Below are 22,505 nucleotides of genomic sequence, written 5' to 3'. Positions count from 1 at the left end.
TGCAGTGAATTGTAAGGTGCAAGGTTTATGTCCTCTCTCTTTGCTGTTGCTGCAGTTCATTGGTATGCTGTTCTCATCCTTGAATTACTAATGGTGGTGCAACATGCAGTGGACTGCAAAGTGCAAGGGTTATGTCCTCTCTGCTGTTGCATATTTTCTGGGATTCTGTTTATATCATTCATTTTCTAATGGGGGTGGGACCTGCAGTGCCGGACTTGATCCCAGGGAGATCTATGCAACATGACCTCGGGCGCTTGTTTTCTATTCTCTCCCGAATAGACACGAGCCTTCATGTGGTGGCCATGCTACTAGATGCCGAAAAGGCATTCAACTCTCTCTGCTGCTTCTTTCTCTTTGCTGTACCCGCAGCGCATGGGAGTTGGCTCCCGCCTGCTATCATTAATGAAACTACTATATACTGACCCGGTGGTGAACAGCATGGTTTGCCCCCCTTGCTGCTGCATAAGGGATACCCCCAGTCACCGCTTCGCTTCGCTCTTGCTATTGAACCATTGGCATGCATGCTTGGCTTGGAACACGTGCACCGGGGGGCTCTGGTTTTACTGCTACGAAGGTCTGGTGTCACTCTATGCTGACAATCTTCTGATATATGTCTCGAACCTTGCGTGCAACATTGGCTCTATAGTGTGGACAGTGGTGGAGTTTGAGGAATACTAAGGGCTGAAGATCAATTAGACTACGTCGAAGCTCCTCCCACTCACGCCCGCTACACATAAAGTGAAGACTGACTGGGGCTTCAAATGCTGCCTGAATGGGGTCAGATATCTGGGGATCCACATTTCTGTATGCATGTGTGACCGCTACACAGACAACTATGTTGCGGCGGCCACTGCTATGGAAGCTAAGCTAGACAAGTACCTTCAGCTATCCATAATTGCATGAATCTCAGTTATTAAAATGGTGGTTCTTCCTAAATTCCTTTACATATTTCAAAATGTCCCAGTACGGCCGCCTAAACTGGCACATTTATGTCATCTGCAGAATTTAGGGAAATGGGGGCTACAACACTCGGACAGCATACAGCTTCTTCACCGACAGGCAGAGCACAAATGGTGCATCTTTTAATCTTTTATTGTCCATTAGACAGAGATACTCTGTGTGAGGCCACATGCATCTATCAATCTGCTATCTACGTGGCCAAACATGCTTACTACACCATTCAGCTGGAATCTGCGGTCAACCAGCCGAGGGACTTGTTCAAGCTTGTTTCATCACTGTCCTCGGGTCCTTCTTCGAACTCTATTTCTCCCTCTCAAAAATTGTCTGCATCTGTACCTCTCTTCTTCTATGACAAGATTGTCAGTATTCAACAGAACATTTCTGCTTCTGTGTTACATTCTTCCCCTGACTCTGCTTTCTCTATGGTGGCAAGTCATACTCACCTTTGGCCCTCTTTTCCGCTTTTTGATCTGGAGGATATTGTTAGGGCCACCAATTCTTTAAAATATACATCTCCCTCTGATGCTATCCCGTAATCGGTCTTGAAAGCTATCATGCCTTCTATTGCCCTGCAATAGTGTCTGCAGTTTATCACTTCTTTCCGACCAGCTCCATCCCTCTTAGCTTTATGCACGCCCTGGTGACCCCTTTGTTGAAGATACCTTCCCTTGATCCTTCTCTTCCAGCTACCTTTTGCCCTTTTCTTATGAAATTGCTTGAATCTTTGGTCACTCCCCTGTTGCACTAATTTCTAGAGAACTCCTGTTTTCTCGATCCTTTCTAGTCTGGCTTTCGGCCTGGTCGGGGCACCAAAACTGTTTTGGTTTCAGTAGTTGATGGCCTGGCTCGACTAGTGGACCAGGGTGGTGTTGAAGCACTGATTTCCATAGCACTTTCCGCTGCTTAAGAGACCATTGATCAATTTATTCTGAGGCACAGGCTTTCATCAGCTCGTATTTCTAGTTGAGTTTTGGTCTGGTTTCACTCCTTTTTATCAGATCATTCTCAGTCTCTTTCCTTGCCGCGCTTTCTTTTAGCACCCATTTCTATCACTTCTGGTGTCCCCCAAGTTTGTTATTTAATGTTTATATTCAACCTTTAACTACACTTAATCAATCTTTTGGCTTTAGCTATTATTCATACGTAGATGACATGCAGATTTTAGTTTGACTTTCCCTTACCCTATAGTCTGGTGCTGAACGGAGTCGTTCTTGTCTCCTTGCAGCCCATACCTGAATGAGCAATAATTGGCTATATCTTAATGGGGACAAAACTGAAGTGTTGGTTGGTGGCCCATCGCCTGCAGCTTCTTTTTGGACACCTGCTTTCTGGCCCTTGGCCCTTGGGCCGCTATCTGTGCCGGTTTCTATGGTCAAAGAACTTGGCTTTAAGATCTCCTCTTCTTTGTCTGCAGAGGCACAAGTTAGTGCCGTCTGTCAGAAGGTCCACTTCAAACCTAGGGTCGTTCATAAAATTCAGCCTTTTTCCCTACACACCTTCGGCCACCTGTTGTGGCTTCCACTGTTCTGGGACCTTGGATTATTGCAATTCCCTCTCCCTGGCTCAACCTGCTTACCTTTTCCACTGCCTTCAAATCGTGCAGAAAGTGCTTGCCAGAGTTGCTTCTTGCTCCATTTTATGAGCTTCTATTTCCCCGATTCATGAGTCTCTCCACTGGCTACTGGTCTCCAAGTGTGTTGAATTTAAAGCCCTTTGCATTTTTCATTGTGTCTTTTACAGCGTTTAGGCCAAAATGATCAATAAAAAATGTCCGAATGCATGATTTGGCCGATCTTCAGCCGTTTGAAAATTCGGAACAGCCCGAAAAGTTCGACCAGATCACGCATTCGGTGCTGGAGGCTGCGAGGGTGTCCCCCTCGCCCTTGCTCACTTTATTGTGAGCAGAGGTTGCAGGGGTGTCCCCCGCAGGCATCCCAACAAAAAAAAGAAAGTGGACTATGGGAGCTGCAGGGGTGTCCCCCGCACCCTTGCTCACTATATTGTGGTTGTTGCGGGGATGTCCACCGCAGCCGTCCTGAAAAAAAAAAAGAAAAGGACCCTGCAGCACTGGTTCCCGATTACGGAAGTGAAAGGGAACAGGCGTCAAAGGGACACAAGGTAAATAGACGGTTGGCTGGGGGGCGTGTCGTGGGGGTGTCGGTGTGGTGGGGGTGTGGTAGGGGTGTGGGTAGGGGCGGGTCCAAGTTGTAAATGTTCAGGGGAGAAAAGACCAAGGATTATTTCAGAAAAATAATCTTCGGTCTTTTCTCCCTCGAACATTTCTATTGCAGGCTTTCAACCACTGAAACTGGAATATTTACAAGATCAATTTTGCCGTTATGTCCCGCACGTCCTTTACGATCTGCGGCAGCTTCTCTAGTTTTGGTGCCCTGCTTTTCTCAACCAGGTCTCGGTGGTCAGGCTTTTTCTGTGGCGGATGCGCAGTTGTGGAATAAGCTCCTACGCCCCCTTCTCTCTGCCACTGAGAATCTTGTAACATTTCCGTGTCTTCTGAAAACCTTTTTTGTTTTAGGTCCCTGCTCCCCTTCCAGTTTCTTTTACCATGACGCCCATGTTGGTGACCGGTGCGCTCTACAAATCTGCATAACATTACAGCAAATGATATAGCACAGGGTCAAGGCCAAGATTGCAGGGTCTCTCAGCACTTTCCCACCCATCCCTCCAATGTGCTGTAGCTACTCATGTCCAAAGATCAAAAACAGCACACTATTTCTGTGATGTATGGGATGGTTCAGGGTGGCGAACGGGTAAGTTCAAGGCTGCCAGATGGACATGGGAAAGTGCCCTTGGGCATGAAATACTGGAGGGTGACTGCAGACTTATAAACGTGCAAGTCAACAAAGGTCTCCATGAATTATAAGCACAAGCTGCTCCAGTTCAAATTCATCCACCAGGTTTACATGACCCCTAGGAAGATTAAGAACTGCGACCCCGCCTCCCAAGGCGCTTGCCCATGCTGTACAATGGCTGACGCTGACTTCCTGCATGTGGCGTGGGACTGCGCTGGGGTGGCCCCTTACACACAGTGTGCTCAGGGAGATAACCGGCACTGACATCTTTCTCACTCCGGAGCTCTGCCTCTTAGTACTCACTCAGTGCTTTCCAAAACGGGACGGCAGGCTCCTTGGTCTCGCACTCCTGTGAGCAAAGCACGAGTGGCTATTGGCTGGGGGGCGCAGCAACCTCCAGAGGTGGACACCTGGTTGAGGGATCTTAGCTGGTGCAACGAACAAGAGGATACATACAGGGAGCTGGCAACACCCTTGTTCTGCCCTAAAGACTATTTGACAGGCTTCAGGTCCTATCGTAATGGTGGCAGCAAAAACGAATTTAGAGAGGGGGGAGGACCATGAATGTTGGCATGCCCGCACCTAGGTGAAAGCTTAATGCCAACATACCCACACCTAGATAGATTTGTGAAATATTAGCCAGCGTCGCATCTAGATAGGACTTCGAACGTTAGCATGCCCGCACCTATGCGAAACCTGAAGACTTGCACAGGCCACACATAGAATTGTAGACATTGGCCTGCGTCGCATCTAGATGGGATTGATTGAAGGATAGCAAGCCCGCGCCTAGATGAAACTTGAATGTTGGCGTGTGCCACACTTGGAATTGTGAACACCAGCCTGCGTAGCATCCAGATAGGGTTGCGAATTATAGCAGGCCCACACCTGGACAGATCACTAGACGCTAGCTTGCACCGCATCGGGATGGGACTGTGAATGTTGGCTTGCCCACACACGGAGAGAGTTCTGAACATTTGCCCGCGCCGCATCCAGAGAGAGTTGTGGGGGTCAACTGGCGCCACACTAGGACAGAACTGCAAATGCTAGCGTGCCAAAGGTCAGGTAACCCACTAACCCATATAAGCTCAAACTCTGCATACTTATCTCACTCAAAAAACTCACACAACCATCTCTCGCACAACAAGCCGCATGCACTTCACAACACTGCAACAACACATGAGCCGGACCAAGAGCACACGTGACCTGTCACCGATCCAATACCCGCACCAAAGCTCAGCATCTGGTGTATACGAGTTGAAGCTGCCAACAGAACACCACTCCTCTCACTATCCTACTCCCTCTTTGACTACTAACCCACCCCACCCCCACCTTATCATTTACAGATCCACCAGAGACCTGGGGACCAATTCCGTTGGTGACGGTGCACGGTACAAATACCTTTAACATTTAACATTTAACAATATAAAATGACATGCTGTTTCATCACCTGCAGAGTATTGCTAGCAGTATGGGCTGTATTTTTATGATGCCTGGGTCATGTTCCTTTCATAATGTAATGTTACAGGAAGCATGATTTGACGCTCATTGTGATCTATCTACTGTTAATGGCAGCCAATTCTGGAAAATAAAGTTGAATGGGTAATATTAACCCATAATCCTATTTTTGCTCGACATGTTTCTAAAACGATTTAAAAAATGTCAGGTTAGTGTTTTATGGAATCTGTGAACTCTTAAATGTGTTTTTATAAAACTATTAATTAATCTTTGCAAACCAAAATCTTAAAAAAATACATTTATTAAATATAAATGGGAAAGCGTATAGTCAACTACTTAAATCACCAACTGGCCTCAAATCCTGGTTTCGCCACATAAACAAAGTGTGTGATCCTGGACAAATCATTTATTGTCACTGTGCCTTATCTGCAAATAGTTGGAGTCCTGAGAAACAGGTCCTCCATGACATTGGGCCATATTTACTCGTTCCAACAACAGTGGAGTCACCCACTAGGTCCATTGGGTCACTAGAGTAGTAATTCTCTGGAATTGTACAGCGGGGACACACTATTCTCAGAAGCTCTTCATTCTCATCTAACTCGCTCTCAGTGAGAGTTTCTTCAAAAGAGGCTTTGATGGCAGCACATTTTCGTTAATATGGCTGCCTCTCCCAGAGACACCATCATATTCCAGTCTAGCTTTTTTTTTTGGTCTGTCCAGGAGGTGGGATTTGTGTTCTCTTGCACTCTTTCTTGTACCACCTTTCCATAAACAGGGATCTTCGTCTCTCACGGTGCCCATGCCTCTGCATGCTGCGTGTGCTACTTCACTGACCAGGGAGTGTTATTCCATGAGACTGTGCTCTTCCATGAGTCTGTGCTCTTCCATGAGACTGTGCTCTTCCATGAGAAGAAGTTCTTTGCTGAGGAGGTGGTCTTCCTCTAGGTGGTGGGGATCTCCCCCGAGTTGGTGGCGACCTTCCGCAATCATATTCTGATCTGTGTCGACTACTGCTCTCTTGCTTCCTGCTGTTGGGGCTCCTGTTTTGGTCTCTTCTCTCTACATCGCTGTCAGAGCGGTGCTTCTCACTGTGACTATATTCCCTGTGACCATGCTCGTCATAGTGTATGGTCCTTTCTGAAGACCTTCGTTCATTTTGGAACTTCTCTGCTTGGTATTTATTCATGTGCTAATAATTGCTGCTGCTTGGATGTGAACTTGAACTTTGCTGGAAACTATTGACATTTGGAGGTTGGGGTGGAGCGGGAGGAAACGACTGCTGGGCCTAGCTTGTGGCGTAAATTGGCTGATAGTTAACTTGCTGAGGTATTATGGGTGGGGGTGGCATTGTAAATATATACAATGAAGGAAGCAATATATAAGGATACTCCGTTTGTCCTCCTGGGGATCCTGGTACGGGAATGGTATCAGGTAATATTATCCCCACCAATAATATCGCCATATATATGGGCGTGGGGTAAGGCCATAGTCGATATTTTTAGTGGGGATAATTTATGGGGTTATTTGTACCGGGGGCTGTGGGGGTGTCCCCCGCTCTATTAAAAAAATTGTGGGGGTTGTAGGGGTATCCCCCGCAGGTTCCATGGCTTAATATCACCAGAAACATATGGCGATATTCTTGCATGGCGATATTTTTGTGGGGATATTAACACATGGACCCACAGAAATGTTATCTGGAGGTGGCAAGGCGGGAGGCCCAGAGAAAAAGCTTGTGGATGAGGAAAGGCAGGGTGTACCTAGTTATTTGGAAAGGGTGGCCTGGGAGGAAGTAGGCTGAGTGCATTTTGAGGTGCAGGGGGTACTGGTGGTCGGAAGGATATGTACTCAGGGCAGGGAGCTGCGTAGGTCACATTTGGAGTTTGTGGTAGGGGCACAGATGGTGGCTAAGCAATATATTCTGGACGTGAAGCCAAAATCTCAACATTTGGGGGGAGAAGTGAAGGCAGTTGGAGCAACAGGTGGTTGCCCATAATTGTACTGGGCAGTGAAGAAGGGCTGCTGAGGTGGAAGTGGGCGCAGGTTCTGAGGATGGAATGTCTGTACACAGTCTCTTATTACAGGGTCTCCATGGCCACAGGGAAATCTTTCCCCACCATGAAAAGACATTCTCAAGTCCTGACTGAAAGTGAGCCTGGATGTCAAGTCCCGCATTACCGGTCAGGCTAGATCTGTGTCCTTCGCTGATAAGTGCAATTAATTCAATATTTTCGGGTTAGTGTTTTATGGAATTTGTGTACTTTTAAATGTGTTTTTATAAAACTATTATTTCATCTTTTCAAACCCAAACCTTAAAAAATACATATATTAAATATAGGTGGGAAGGTATGTAGCCAACTGCTTCAATCACCGACTGAGTTCAATTCCTGGTTTCGCCACTTAAGCAAAGTGTGTGATCCTGGGCAAATCATTTATTGTCACTGTGCCTTATCTGCATAAACTGAGAGTCCTGAAAAACAAATCCTCCCTGACATTGGCCCATTTTAGGGGGGAACTTTGCAATCTCCCAGAGCAGTAAATGAAGAGTAAAAACCATGTGTGAAATGTACTCATGGTTTTTACCTTATTCGTCAGTCAAAGGGATTCTCTTAGATTTTGACTAGCTCGTCTGGTACCCAGGACGAAACCTACATGCCCACCATCCCATGCGCTCCACCTTTCCAAAACAAATGTGTATTAGTCAGCATCCGATTCTGAGGATTGGCAGATATTCATTAGATGCCTATGGAATGCGCCAGCTTTTTGCAGCTGGTAAAAGCGGGTGGATTCCATAGGAATTCATGGAAATGCCTCATGCCATGCTAATACACGTCAGTGGGCAACTACCATTGCACTACGAAGTTCAAAGCATGTTTTGAAGCTGAAGATCTCCTACATTTCCATGCATTTGCACTTCGTGGAGCAAGCAATAAACATTGCACGGGGGAATGGTCACATGCCAGTGTTAAGGAGAGTGGTCCTCTCTCTGCAATTAGCAGAGGGGAGAAAATGGCCCCCTTCCAACCAAGGAGTAGGTGTGGTGTGTTGCCCTCAGTAAAATCTGCGGATCTCCTTTCAGAGTATCGGGTTTGAAGCCCAGTTACACAGCAGAAAGCCTGCAGAGCCGGCATTAGGATGATACCGTGTGAAGCTGAGCTGTACCACCATCTGCCCACAGTCTAATTTATAAGGCCACCCTGTGCCTCTCAGCAGGTGTGAATGGGGATCGTGAGCGCTTATCTGTGACTTTTCTCTTTAAGCACCCTAGTTTAGTCACAGCTCACAGTTATTCATATAGTATTAGTTGTCTTTCTCAGCCACTTTCCTCCAAAGCCTGCCAAATTTTAGACAGTACAATATTGGTGCCGAAACACGGCAAAGGAATCTGTGATTGATGGATGTCTTTGAAAGGTGAATGCATTTGGCAGACAGAATAGAATATCAAGCGCGTGACTTGAGAGTACACAATTACACTGATCTTCTGATTGGAATTGCTGATTCTAAGGCTTTAGTGTGCTGTGGGCATAAGAACTCGGGGTGCGGACTGTCTGTTCTTTGGAGCCGCAGCTGATAGCTCCCTTCATTTCATGACCATAGGTGAGGGATTTAAACAGGGGTCAAGTCCTAAAAATTAAAGTGGGGGGACTCATCAACAAATGCAATGGGATGTGATGTCGCCAGAAATTAGCATACCAAGGTAAAATATGCACATTTCATTAAATTGGCTTTGCATAAGAACCCAAATTGAGCAGGACGAAGGGGATTTGCCTTTCATAAAATCAACACACTCACACAAAACCAAGACAGGATATTTTCTTCTAATAGTGCTTTTGAAAACATTAAAAGAAGGGCATTTTTCAAGCTCTAAGAACCAATACAAATGTTTTCCCTGGGACTTGCAGTACCAAAATGGGATATTTCACCTTGAGTTGTTTGTTATTCTTCATCAGGTTATATAGTGCAGTGGTGAAGTGTCCAGCCTACAAACCTGTCGACTGCGGTTTCACCCCACAGGTCGGCTTTAATTCATGAATTCAAAGAAGACTTCCAATGTTTCTCTTTTAGCTGGGTGGGGACTGAGTCCACCTTCTGAATAAAGTGGGTGGACTCCGTCCCCCCGCGTGTACCCTCGACTTTAGCCCTGGATTTAAAGATCTTATAGGAAGACACCTGAAACCGTTGAACGACAAGAGATGCAATGTTGTTCTGCAGATCATGAGATAATGTGAATGTGGACTTCTTTGCCTCAAAATGCATACACCGGGCTTGGTTACAAAGGAACCGATTATTAGCAAGTATACACCGATGCAGCCTCATCGTGCGTCACACGCACTAGCACTTAACATCACATGGTCTGAGTTTATTAACCAAGTATTGTAATCATTTTAGATACATTTTATGAAGAATCTGGTGCAGTATTAACCATTTGGTAGTTTTTGTCTTCCTTGGAATTCTGAAGTACTGGAATGTATTCTGGAAAGGTACTATGTTGCATTCAATGGCTTATGCCCAAATCAGTTTGTTGAATGTGTTTGCAATCTAATGTATTATGTTGTACCTAATGCCTGATGCCGAATAAAGGTTTTCAATCAATCAATCACAATTAGTGATGGGGCTACGGACAAGCAAGCGTGTATATATAAAACAGAGGCTTTTAAGAATTCCCAAGGTCTCAGAACCTTTAAAACACCAGGAGTCAATATATGTCAGTGCATATCCCCCGGCCCCACTGCAGCAAACTGTGGCAGAGCAAGTATCTTGGGACTGGGGCGGATGGGTTGCTTCCAGCATCCATGCTGCGGGTATCCTACAAACTCTTCTTCAGAGTTAGGCAGAGGGGCCCTAATTCCTAAGATGTCTGGCCGCACATTAAGATGTTCATCATACTCATCCCATGAGGAGGAAGGGAGGGCCTGGAGTGCAGCACAAGTGCTACAGGGCCCGCCCACCTTGAATATTGATTGGGCACACAACCAATAGTTATTTGCGGGTAGATTCCCAGCACCAGTGGGGGTGGAGCTGACATCATCAGGTCCACAGATCCTCATCACCATGGATGCAGGGAGGATGGAGTTTAAAGGGACTATCAGCTGGAATGTGTGTTTGCACACTGCTTGTGCTTTTGTTCTGCAGCCAAGTAATGACCCGTCATTCTAAAACAATAGTTACTCTTCATTCCATTCCAAAATGGAAGAAGAGGAACGCATTCTCCACCAAAACTCTCTTAGCCACAAACCCTACTATCTGAAAACATTTGCCATACGGATATTATGCCTGTCAGGAGGGCTTTACTTGAAGTGTGCTGTGGCTGCCCGGGCTGCAAAGATGAGAACTAGTTTTTAAGACTGTCCCCCTCTCCCCAGATAACGCCTTCATGTAGAGTGTCCAGAACGCTTTTCTGTTTTCCCATCCACCCGGTAGAACATGAACAGAGCTTTTGCAGATGTTGTCAATCAACAAGAAATGTTCCTTTTACAACCAGTAACACAGGACGAAAATCCACCGACGAGAAAAGCGCAACACAAAACCAAAGCCGCGTGGAAACACAAGAGGATGACTACTGGTCCTGGCTGCCCGCTGCATTAGAGAAGAACGCAAATAAATAACTGGACAAAAAAAAATGGGAAACCCCTATTCACATTGATCTTGTGGTACACCAGAGGACATGCACAACTCCTAAAGTGATGGGAGACCAAGTTGAATGCCTATGATTTTATATGCCTACAAGAAACTTGGACGACTTCGAAGACTACCTTGGACGGATATAACTCCTTCCTAAACCCAGCCTTAAGCAGCGAAAGAGGCCGACTTTCTACCGGACTGTTGACTCTAGTCAAAAACTGTATGAAGTACGAAGTGACCGAATATAAAAACATTGGCCCCTACGTCCAACTAACCCTCCGAAAGACTGAGAGGGCTAGGGCCAAAAGAACGGAAGGGAATAACAAAACAACTTGCTATAATAAATATATACTGGAACAGTACAGCTATAAAGATCCACAACATGACGGAAAATGTAGCTACGGCAATTGACGATGCTTACACACAGGAGGAAACATCGCTAATAGTATCTGAAGACTTCAACTCACAATGTGCAGCAAGTAAGAAGGACTCGGACGAAAGAGACAATAGGGGCCCAAACCTGCAAAAGCAAAGAGGGTTATTCTGGATGGAGCTAATGGAAAGCAGAGACCTCCACGTCCTAAATGGCCACTTCAAAGCCACCAAATATAACAAACCAACCTGGAAGAGAGGGGAGCAAACATCCGTGATAGATTACATCTTCGTAGCAAGAAATCTAATCGATGACATAACAGTATTCGAAGTCCTACACAGAGACGTAAGTGACTATAGCATTCTGAAAGCTACCTGGCAAGAGGATGGGAAAAAGGAAAACAAAAAAATGACATCTTCAGTAGAATGTGTCAACAATGCCTGCTTTGCAAAAGGACGGGGTACCTTGCCCCGACCTTACTGCTATCAAAGGACGGGGTACCTTGCCCCGACCTTACTACTATCAAAGGACGGGGTACTTGCCCCGACCTTACTGCTATCAATGGACGGGGTACCTTGCCCCGACCTTACTGCTATCAAAGGACGGGGTACCTTGCCCCGACCTTACTGCTATCAAAGGACGGGGTACCTTGCCCCGACCTTACTACTATCAATGGTAATGGAGCAAGTAAGAAGAAAGAAGACCAAAAAGTTCCTAGTGTTTGTCGACCTGGCAAAAGCATCCAACACAATAAATAGGCAGCGGCTGTGGAACAAAACGAGAGTCTGGAATTGCCCTAAAGACTTGGTGGCGCAAGTCGAGGACTTATACACAGACAAAAGTATGAGATTGCGTTTAAACCTGGAAGGACAATTGACAGCAGAGATCGAAACAGCCAGGGGAGTGAAACAAGGCTGCTCGCTAGCACCTGCCCTTTTCAATCTCTACCTCTCCAACCTGGGGCCATTCATGGCGTGCTGCAAAAGCTTCCAACCAAAAATGCATGGAGAGAACGTGAGCCGTCTGCTCTACGCAGACGACTTAGTGCTCATGGACCTCACAGAGACAGGACTTCAGAGACAACTGAGTAGATTGGAGGAATCCGTGGCTGAAAACGGCCTTCAAATCAACACCAGCACAACGGAAATCCTGTGTCTAACTGTCAGAGGTGTAAGCGATCAAAGGCATTCCACTGGAAACTGGGAGGCCGTAGGCTACAAAAAGTAAGCCGATTTAAGTATCTGGGGATGATAGTCAGCAAAAGCTGAGTGGAAATGGAGAACAGAAATATTTCTGATATTCGTTACTCCCACTGATAGAGTTTTATAAAGGTAACGGGACAGAAATAATGTCATATGGCGCGGATTCACTGATACAGTTCCCGAAGAAACAGTAGGAACACCAGGAGGGCTTGTTTTGGAAGAGAGTATTAAGTCTCCCAAAATCAACCCCAATCCAGGTAATTAGAAGGAAACTAGGCCTGACATTGCTAAAAACAACTGTAAACTGGAAGATGTTTTACGGCAAATGTATGAAAGAAGACAAAGCACCTATCTTGGCAATAACAAAAAACGAGTTAGAGAAAGGACAGGAAAAAGCAGTGCAAAAATGGGCAACAGCCTGCAGAGAACTGTTGGACCTGGCGAATGCTACGTTAGAGGATTTACGCAGAAATCTAAATAAAGGAGAAAAAAACTGTGGGAAAACGACTGGATACAAACGTGTGATGAGGAAAACCAATACAGACTACATCAGAAGTTATAACTGGAAATCAGAGCCCTAGGAAACACCCCAGGCTACCTAAGCACATTTCCGGACCCTCAATACATGACACAGTTCATAAGGATGAGACTCAACTTGTATAACATAAAGGAGGTCCTGGCAGTAAGAAACAAAGAGGGACCGCGAAATACGACTTGCAGATTCTGTAACAGTGAAGGATCACTGGAAGACCAGCAACACACCCTCACGACATGCACCGCATTGACGTAAATCAGGACAAGATCATTTTCATGTTTCTTGGAAAACACCCGGCACCTTCAGCTGATGACTGGTGGAAACAACTGCTGAGAGGGGCGATGACCTCCCTAGTGATTGCAACAATTACGTTTCTAAAAGAATGTCTGGTCTGGGAACGACGATAAAGCAATTTGACAAAAATACAAACACTATGTCGGAACTAAATAGGACGGATGGTTCTGAAAAAAATGATATCTAATACGTCTGATCCGGCTAAAAGTTTTAACAAACTAAAATGCAAATAAATAAATAAAAAATGTTTAAAAAGAGAGGAGTTGTTATTGAAGGATAATGACCTGCCATAAGTTGGGGTAAGGGTCCTTATCCCAAGCGACAATGACCCTCCTTGGGTTTATAAGGTTATTAGCACATGGTTTTCGTAGCAATACATGTTCTGGAGTTTTCATGTTGAAGTTAAAATTGGTGCTTTTTGAGTGAGTAAAATAAATAGACAAACTTAGTAAATTGAATGTTGTTTTATTTTGCAGAATTTAAATAACATGGTTGTCCTAATAGTTAAGAATTTTAATTGCAACCTGGTTAAATTGGAAATAGGTTTAACATGAACAAGCATTCGGTGTCATGTAAAAGTAAACAGTTTCTAAGAAAGGCAAATCATTTTCCAGTGTTTTCTCTTTCTCTTTTGTGTGTAAAATAGCATGATGCAGCATAAAACGGTTCTCCCAGTGAGGAATTGTCTTGTTAAAAACAAATTCTTGCTAGGAAATTGCATTGTTGTTTCCCTGTCTGCTTCTGAAGACAGAATGTTCGGAATACAGTCAATGGCAGTAGTTGCCTGCACTCTAAACATTCTGATTAGCTAAGAGGGGGGTCAATAACGATGTCCCTGTGCTAATTACATTTCTTGACTTCAGACTAAACCTGTGTGGAGCTGCCAGGCAATATTGAACAGACAGGGGGCGCCCATGAACCTGCTTCGATTACCAGATATTAAATTGAAACCTTCCAAGCTCAAAACCTTCTCTTACCCAGAGGCATAGACAGGATAGACAGGGTAGGGCCTGAGCAGGCACGGCCCACTCAAAATCTCTAAATGCCCACTCAACAGCTTTCTTTGCGCATTTACAAATGTTAATGTCACTGCACTGGGCCCAACTGCATTAGCTTTAGGGCCCACTTGTTAGACAATCCTGGCTACGCCTCTGTGAGTCCTACCGAAAAACAAATATATGTACAATTATCCATGAGAAATGCTTTTATTTTGTGTGTGATTGTGTAATTGTGTGTGCGTGTCTGTCAGTCTCCGCACTTTAACTAAACTGGTACCTTCTGCTCCTGGGCTAAAAGTATATTTTGAAGTTTTCTTTCAAGGGAAGAAAGAAATGTGAAATGGGAGCTGGCTGGATTCGTTGTGGTGAAGATTTGTGTGAATGGACAAAGAGTATGTTATGAGTACTTGCGTTTCATGTAAAGGAATGTGGTAGGGACAGGAGGGTAAAGGGGTTTATTGTACTGAGTATTTTGATCTTTCGCATGTTTGGAGCTTATGTGTGAAATGTATGTTTGTCAGGTATACATATCATTTATGAACTGATTAGTAACTTGCTCCTTGTGGGCTCTGTTATGCTCTCAATAATGGGGGGTTGTATTTGCGAATGTACTGTACCTAACGACACTGGATAATAGTCTTCATTGGTAATGCCACTCCCTCATTTCCGCAACTGCACCTTTTTTTTTATAAAGGTTGCTAACTTATACTTCTAGAGCCAGACATCTCAAATAATAACTTAAGCAGAGCATGAGATGTCCAAGGAAAAAGGGTAATGGTAAAGAAACATGGTGATACATGTTTATTAAAGTGCGAATGTCACTTTCAACTCACACATAGAAAGAATGAAAAAAAAGGAATCTTAATTTTTGGTAAAAATGAACAAAACGGTCGTAAGTCAATAAATCGTTTAAAAAAAAAATATTTAAAAAAGATCAAACTGTCGTGCCACTGCCGCACACGAGCGCGCACAGGGGAACACGGGCATGCCATGCCGTCGGGAGAGAATGGGTGTTTGTGTGCGTGTGTGTTCGTGTGTGCATTGCGTGCATGTGTGCGTTTATGTTGGGGGAGTCTTGGTGGGGAGGGAGGTGGTGGGGGCTGAGGGTGGGGGGCTGAGCGGTGAAATCCCCGATTTCGGACAAATCCCGCCAGAGACGGTGGGGATGAGTGAGGAGGGGGTGGAGGTGGGGGGCAAAGCAATGTCACCTTTTTCGCTTTTTGTAGGCCACCTAAAATCAGCTGAACAAAATCAGTCTTTCTGTAAGGTGTACACCAGTTCCTGCAAGTTCTGTGCACACTCCCAGTGTTGCTGCCCCTAATGACACCAACATGAAGCCCCTGTGTGAGGAAAGTATGCTTCTTCCCACAAATGCCATATCCAAAAAGTCTAGAGGTCTCCCCAATGTAATAACTACCTGCTCACCCATTGCCTCGAACAGTATGTCCATGGACTACTTAGCTGAGCCCAAGATGGCCAACAGTACCAGTGCCTATGGTATAGCCCCTGTCAGTAATCTGTCTATGGCTAACATTATTAATAGCGCCCCCCATGTACAGCCCTGCCTCAACCACCTACCAGTCCCCCAATGTGACTGACAAGCATAACCCCAGCCCTGTCGCTGTCCCCTCCAGTCGGGCCACCCACACCCCCGCCCCCATGTACCAGGTCACTCATAGTTCAGAAGGTGGCACCTGCAAACCCTCAATCCCGACCCTCACCCAGCCATGGCCAATGCTCGTTCACTACCTGCTCATGCCTTAGACATCCACAACCTATTGACAGTAAAAGACCTAGATGCCCTCGCTATCACAGAAACCTGGCTGGACGCAGCATCCAGCAAGGGTCTATCCCTCAACACCCCACCTGGCTACACTATCTTCAGAAGTGATAGACTAAACTCCAGAAGTGGGGGAGTTGCTCTCTTTGACAAAGACCACCAACGTATCAGACAACTCAACACCTCACTTAGCAAAAACTATGACATCCTTTCACTTAATCTGACCACCACCCACACTAACACTATCCCTGCACACCTTGTCTACCGCCCACCTGGCCCCATCTTCACATTTGACGAAGACCTACTTCTTACCCTTGGAGATAGTCTCAAGCCTGCCTAACAAGTGGTTCTCCTTGGGGATCTCAATCTAGGCCTTAATGACCACACCGACTTACCAGCCACCTCAGTAGCAAACTCCTTAACCGTGCTAGGCTTCAACCAACTTCTCCACAACCCCACACATAATAAAGGGCATTGCCTGGACTGGCTAGCGGACCTCAACTGCCACATCTCAGTCAAAACCAACACTCCCTGTCTGTGGTCAGACCACCACATCATCACCTTCATGATCCCCCTTGGCTTACAAACCAAACCACCCACTAAACTGCTACCACCATCCCTGGCCTGCAGCTCCCGAAAACTAATCAAAGATATTCTCTCCCCATTCCTCGATGCACTCAAACCAGAGCTCCTTAACATCTCTGATGCCAAGTGCCTAGTGGATCTCTACAATAAAACACTGACTAACGCAATCAACACCATTTCACCGTTAGTACCTAACAAAGCCAAACCTGTAGCTCATATCAATTCCTGGTACACAGAGGAACTTACAGCTCTCAGAGCGGAAAAAGACTTGTTGAAACTGCCTGGAAAAGCTACCCCACTGATGCCCTTAAACAGAATTTTTCAATCCTCTCCAAACAATATAAAAAGCCATCATCCGAGCTAAAGCTAGCAAGTTCAACACAAGAATAGCCAACATCAATTCAGACACTAGAGAACTATTCTGCATCTTCAATGGACACGAAGCCCCAATCCCCCAAGCATCCACCATGACCAAAGACCCAGATTGGTGCACCAGCATACAGAACTCTATGTTGCAAAAATAGATATGCTCCATAAAAAAATACTCGCCAAACAGGCTAGCCTCAATCACTCCTGCGAGGGCACGAAGGCGACCCACAACTCTACTTCCAACACCCCAGGAGCCCCACTGTTCAGCTTCTACAAAATCACTGTTCAAGACAACCTACACATCTTAAAAAATCTTAAGCCATCTAGATGCAAAGGGGACGTTTGCCCGGTCCCCCTTATCAAAGATTGTGCTGAAGCACTGGCTCTGTTTTTCACAGCTGTCGTCAACTCCTGCTTTTCGTCCTGCCTTGTACCTTCGAGCCTCAAAGAAGCATGTGTTCTACCCCTCCTAAAAAAATGACTCTCGACCCGGCTATACCCAACACCTACCGGCCCATCATAACAGTTTCCTTCCTATTAAAAATACTTGAGAGTGTGGGAAACTAGAAAAAAGCCACACATTGAGAAATGGCTGACAGACATGCAATTACTTTCGTATTTTGAGAAATCTCAATCCATTAGGCTCAATCAGGAGAGTGAATATATAGAAAGATGGGAAACCCTTAATGATCTGTTTGGGTAGATGTAGGTTAGATAATTGTAACCTTCTGATAAATGTTAGTTGGGGTTAGGAGTTAGGTAGGGGGTGAGGGGTTTATGTTTTTTCTTGTGAGGTATGTAGTCTTGTTGTGTCTTATTACAGAATCTTGAGGGTGGGCATTGCTTTTGCTAGTTTCTTATGAACTGTTAGTACAAGATGGATAGATAACTTAGTTATTTGATTTGTATACTAGCTCATGTATTGATTGTGATGTGCTTGGAATAAAACTAAATAAAGAGAAAAAAAATACTTGATTGAGCATCATATGTTCAAATTCAACATCACCTAGAAATAAACATATCCTAGGAATCCACCAATCTGGCTTCCGCCCACGGCATGGCACTGAGTCAGCTCTCCTCGACTTGAAAAACCAGATGGACGAGATTAGGGATGAGGAGAAACCTGCCCTATTGCTCCTCCTATACTTGTCCGCTGCTTCGAATGTAGTCCACAACAACATATTGTTCCACCACCTCATTACCACAGCTGCCTTCTCCCTGGAAGCATCACCTTGAATCGCTTCCTTCCTTGAGGGCAGAGTAATGAGTGTCGCACCCTCCCCTATCAACTGTGGGGTACCCCAAGGGTTTGCGAGTCTCACCAACTCTGTACAATATATTCACAAAGCCTTTCTTCGACCTCCGGGCTCCCTTGGCATAGCATTTACCATTTACGAGGACGCAACACAAATTTCTTCTTCCCCACTCTGGCACCTTCTCCGACTATGCCACCACCCTGAGCTCTACCTATGCCACTATCCAAACCTGGATGGCAACCCACGGCCTTTACCTCAATGATGAAAAAACAGAATTGCTCTTCATTGGGCCCCCAGCTGTGCTGAAAATGCTCGACCCTGAGTATTCATCCTTTAACATCGAGGGCACATTGATCCCAGTCTCACCAGCGGTAAAAACTCTTGGAGTATACCTAGACACCACACTCTCCCTAACCCGTCAAGTAAGAGCCATATCCTGCTCAGCAGCCTATTCAACCAAACTCCTAAACACTTTCAGAACCTCCCTCTCTACAGACAGCTCCCTGATGATCGCCCATGCGGTGTTGGGTGCTAGGCTCGACTACTGTAATGTACTTTTTGCCGGTACCTCAGCCCATTATAGACAAAAACTCCTGATCATCCAAAACAACATCATACGCACTGCCCTGAACATTCCCAGATCGGAACACATATCGTCTGCCTGTAGAGCAGTACACTGGCTCCCTATCGGGGAAAAAATATCATTCAAAACACTCACAATCACTCACAGATGTTTCTCCAAATCTGCCTCACCATACCCAGTCCAAAGAATTACCAAGACCCATTCCACCAGGCCCACAGAGTGGTTCAACCTAAATTCAAGTGGGTCAAGTTTCCCAGTCATTGCTGCTACACAATGGAACCCCCTTCCACATGCACTAAGAGCAGAGGAATCCTATTGGCCCTTCCGCAAAGCCCTTAAAACTTGGCTGTTTAACTAACCTGATGAACAATGAATCCATCAACTGGATGCCTGTGTGCTGCACATGATGTGACATGGTGTGATGTGGATTACCGCCGGGTATTCTACTAACCTATGTATCTTGGCTCTGGGCTACATGTAACTGGTTCTTTACAGCTCCCTCATGCCTGGGGGTTTGTGTGAGCTATACAAATGAAAAACTAAATAAATGGCATGGCGGGGAACCTTATTCGCAAACTTTATTGTCTATGGAGGGGTCATGAGCACTAGATAATTGCTCACTTCTAAATTATGGCCTGAGGTTAACCTGAGGGTCATAAAGTGGGCAAGGTGCAATGATCCCCATGTGCACAGTATCTCCTTCCCTTGCACTCTCTCACTTCCCTGAAGAGCAGCAAGAACACTGAGAACAAATTCTGTGCGGTTGGCACAGTGCCAGGTGTAGGAAAGAAAGACATAAAAGAGAAGGGAGAGCGCACACACACTCCTCTAGACGCGCGTGTGTGTGTGTGTGTGCATGTGTGAGTTTGTGTGTTTGTGAATGTGTGTGCCCATCTGTGTATGCGTGAGTCTGTGTGTGGGTGTGCCTATGTGTGCATGTGTGTGCGCACGTGTGTGAGCGTGTGAGAGAGTGTGTGTGTGTGTGTACTTTATCTGGTTAGCTTAGTGCTTTGTTTCTTTTACAGCGCTGTTCTCTGGCTACTCTGTGATCAGGGTTTGACTGGATTATAGGGAACTCTGGAGATTTCCCAGTAGGCCTCTGCTCCCTGGGCCTCTTTCGAGTGTTATTTCCAACTATGGGGCACTTTGAATATTATTTCCATGGCCTCTTTTGGTTCTCAATCCATCCCTGCCTATAACTCTCAATCATTCCCCCCCCCCACCTCTTAGCTGGATACTGATGTAAGTGCTAGTGAATGTGTGTGCCCATCTGTGTATGCGTGAGTCTGTGTGTGGGTGTGCCTATGTGTGCATGTGTGTGCGCACGTGTGTGAGCGTGTGAGAGAGTGTGTGTGTGTGTGTACTTTATCTGGTTAGCTTAGTGCTTTGTTTCTTTTACAGCGCTGTTCTCTGGCTACTCTGTGATCAGGGTTTGACTGGATTATAGGGAACTCTGGAGATTTCCCAGTAGGCCTCTGCTCCCTGGGCCTCTTTCGAGTGTTATTTCCAACTATGGGGCACTTTGAATATTATTTCCATGGCCTCTTTTGGTTCTCAATCCATCCCTGCCTATAACTCTCAATCATTCCCCCCCCCACCTCTTAGCTGGATACTGATGTAAGTGCTATTGAGGAGGAGAATGGCAGTGACATGCAGCAACAACAAAGAGAGATAAAAGGGTATTGACATTCCATGCCACACAGGCACGAACCTCATTGGAATTCTCCTGAGTGGGTCACAGCCCAAAGAACATGCCATTTTAGTTTGTTAAATCTCAGCAGAACATTGCTAGCGAAGGAACGCCCTGCAGAGGCGGGTGCTATAGGACAACCATGATAAACATATTAATACAAAAGTGTTTTAGCTTCCGCTGTCCTGCCACCTCTTTCAGCGTTGACGTTGAAGGAGGAGCACTGGCGCTGATCCCCATTCTCCCTTCTCTAACACACCCTCCCCTTCGATTTTGACAGCTCTCAGAGGGAAGGGTATGGGAAGTACCAAAGGGGCGTGGAAGAAGAGCAAATGCTTTGGTTTGACATAGATAGCACGTTGAGAATGTGCAGAATGTGGCCAATGCCAGTCCTTATTGACATCATCATGAGCATGTTGATTGGTTTAGACAGGATGGATCCGAAAAGAAAGCCATGCTCTAAAATGTAATACAACATGGGCCATTGAGGGCTCCAATAGCAACAGTGTGCTGATGAGTTGTCATTCCCTTGTCAACAGACATATACACACCATGCATAGATCTATCTGGAAACCTTACAGCAAGTGAATCTTTTCTATTAATTTCTAAATGCGGTATTAACATATTAACTCATAATCAAACAGCGTGATCAATGTCTAAAACATTCAATGAGCTAGCCAGATATCCCATTTCTTCGATGGTTTTTCTGTCCAGGAACCTGTTCTGGGGTGGCACAATCTAGCAGATGGCGTAATCAGAGCACATCCGCGGGTGCTACAGATGTCATCCACACCACGGCCATTCAGCTTTAAAGGGGTAGTCCAGCTAAAAATTTTTATTTAAAAAAGAGATAGGCAACATTAAAAAAAAATACTAGCACTTTTTTTTTAAACTTCCTATGTAAAATTTTGAGCTATTCAAGCTCAAAATTCGCAAAAGCAAGCACATGGGTGCATCCATTTTGTGAAATGGATGCCTGCCTGTGCTGGCTTTCGCTTTTGCGGCACTAATGAAGGAAAAGCCAGCCAGCTGTAGTAAACAAAAGCTACCGCTGGGTGGCTTTTCCTTCATTGGTGCTGTACGCGGAGGACGGGGACTGGAGACCAGAGCAGGAAAGCTGCTGCTGAATCTCGGTAAGTGCTATTTATTTTAAGAAAAAAATAAGCACTAGCTGCGGTTTTTTTTCTAAGTTTTCCGGGCTGGAGGAGCCCGGAAAACTTAGAAATAAAACTGCAGCTTTAAAAACGTTGTATTTATGTTTGCGGTCTCTTTTGAAGTGACCACAAACATAAATACAACGTTATTGTGTTTGAAAATGCTGCGGTTTTTCTTTCCGTGTTTCTCAGGCTCCTCCGACTCGGATGAGCCTGAGAAACTCAGAAAGAAAAACCGCAGCGTTTTCAAACACAACCGCGTTGTGTTTCTGCCTGCCTTGGCTGAGCACCGGAGACCCAAAGTGAAAGCCAAGGCAGGCAGAAACACAACGCAGTTGTGTTTACATGCCGCAGTGTTTCTGCCTACAGCTGATTTCCCATTTGGGGCTCTCGGGCTCCCCACGGGGGGCCCGAGAGCCCCAAATGGGAAATGCTAAATGCTGCAGTGTTTCTGCCTAAATGTGATTTCCCATTTGGGGCTCTCGGGCTCCCCACGGGGGGCCCGAGAGCTCCAAATGGGAAATGCTAAATGCTGCAGTGTTTCTGCCTAAATCTGCTTTCCCATTTGGGGCTCGGGCTCCCCGGGAGCCCGAGAGCCCCAAATGGGAAAACAGATTTAGGCAGAAACACAACCGCGTTGTGTTTCAGCCTGCCTTGGCTTTCACTTTGGGTCTCCGGTGGTCCCCTGGGGGGAGCCCGAGAGCCCCAAATGGGAAATCAGATTTAGGCAGAATCTGATGGGGGAGCACCGGAGACCCAAAGTGATAGCCACAGCAGGCAGAAACACAACGCAGTTGTGTTTGAAAACTCTGCGGTTTTTCTTTCTGAGTTTCTCAGGCTCC

The 22,505-nt window shown here is 45.7% G+C and overlaps 2 protein-coding genes across 2 annotated transcripts in view; one reads left to right on the top strand and one right to left on the bottom strand.

Moving 5' to 3' along the window:
* The window catches only part of LOC138528064 (guanylate cyclase soluble subunit beta-2-like), a 309,889-nt gene that overhangs the window by 94,178 nt on the left and 193,206 nt on the right, over positions 1-22,505 (top strand). The gene's annotated exons all lie outside the window — the stretch shown is intronic.
* Positions 5,638-10,598, bottom strand: LOC138528807 (ribonuclease 3-like). The gene is made up of 4 exons (XM_069640709.1): positions 10,515-10,598; positions 6,998-7,129; positions 6,237-6,414; positions 5,638-5,855 (listed from the first exon to the last, which is right to left on the bottom strand). The coding sequence occupies exons 1-4, from the start codon at positions 10,596-10,598 to the stop codon at positions 5,638-5,640; spliced, it is 612 nt and encodes a 203-aa protein (XP_069496810.1).

The sequence above is a fragment of the Ambystoma mexicanum genome, chromosome 7q (genome assembly GCF_040938575.1).
Source record: "Ambystoma mexicanum isolate Mex_15411 chromosome 7q, UKY_AmexF1_1, whole genome shotgun sequence".
NCBI lineage: Eukaryota > Metazoa > Chordata > Amphibia > Caudata > Ambystomatidae > Ambystoma > Ambystoma mexicanum.
Note: the sequence above shows the minus strand (reverse complement) of the source record. Positions and strands in the feature narration are given on the sequence as shown.

Bases quoted from the DNA above. Each gene is read 5' to 3' on its own strand.
- LOC138528807 (XM_069640709.1), bottom strand. From the start codon at position 10,598: ATGAAGGCGTTATCTGGGGAGAGGGGGACAGTCTTAAAAACTAGTTCT. The intron at 6,415-6,997 runs TTTCCAAATAAC...AGCAATTATTAG, and splicing joins TACTTCCTCCCAGGCCACCC to CACATGAATAAATACCAAGC. The intron at 5,856-6,236 runs GTAGTCGACACA...CTGCCATCAAAG, and splicing joins CAGCAGGAAGCAAGAGAGCA to CCTCTTTTGAAGAAACTCTC.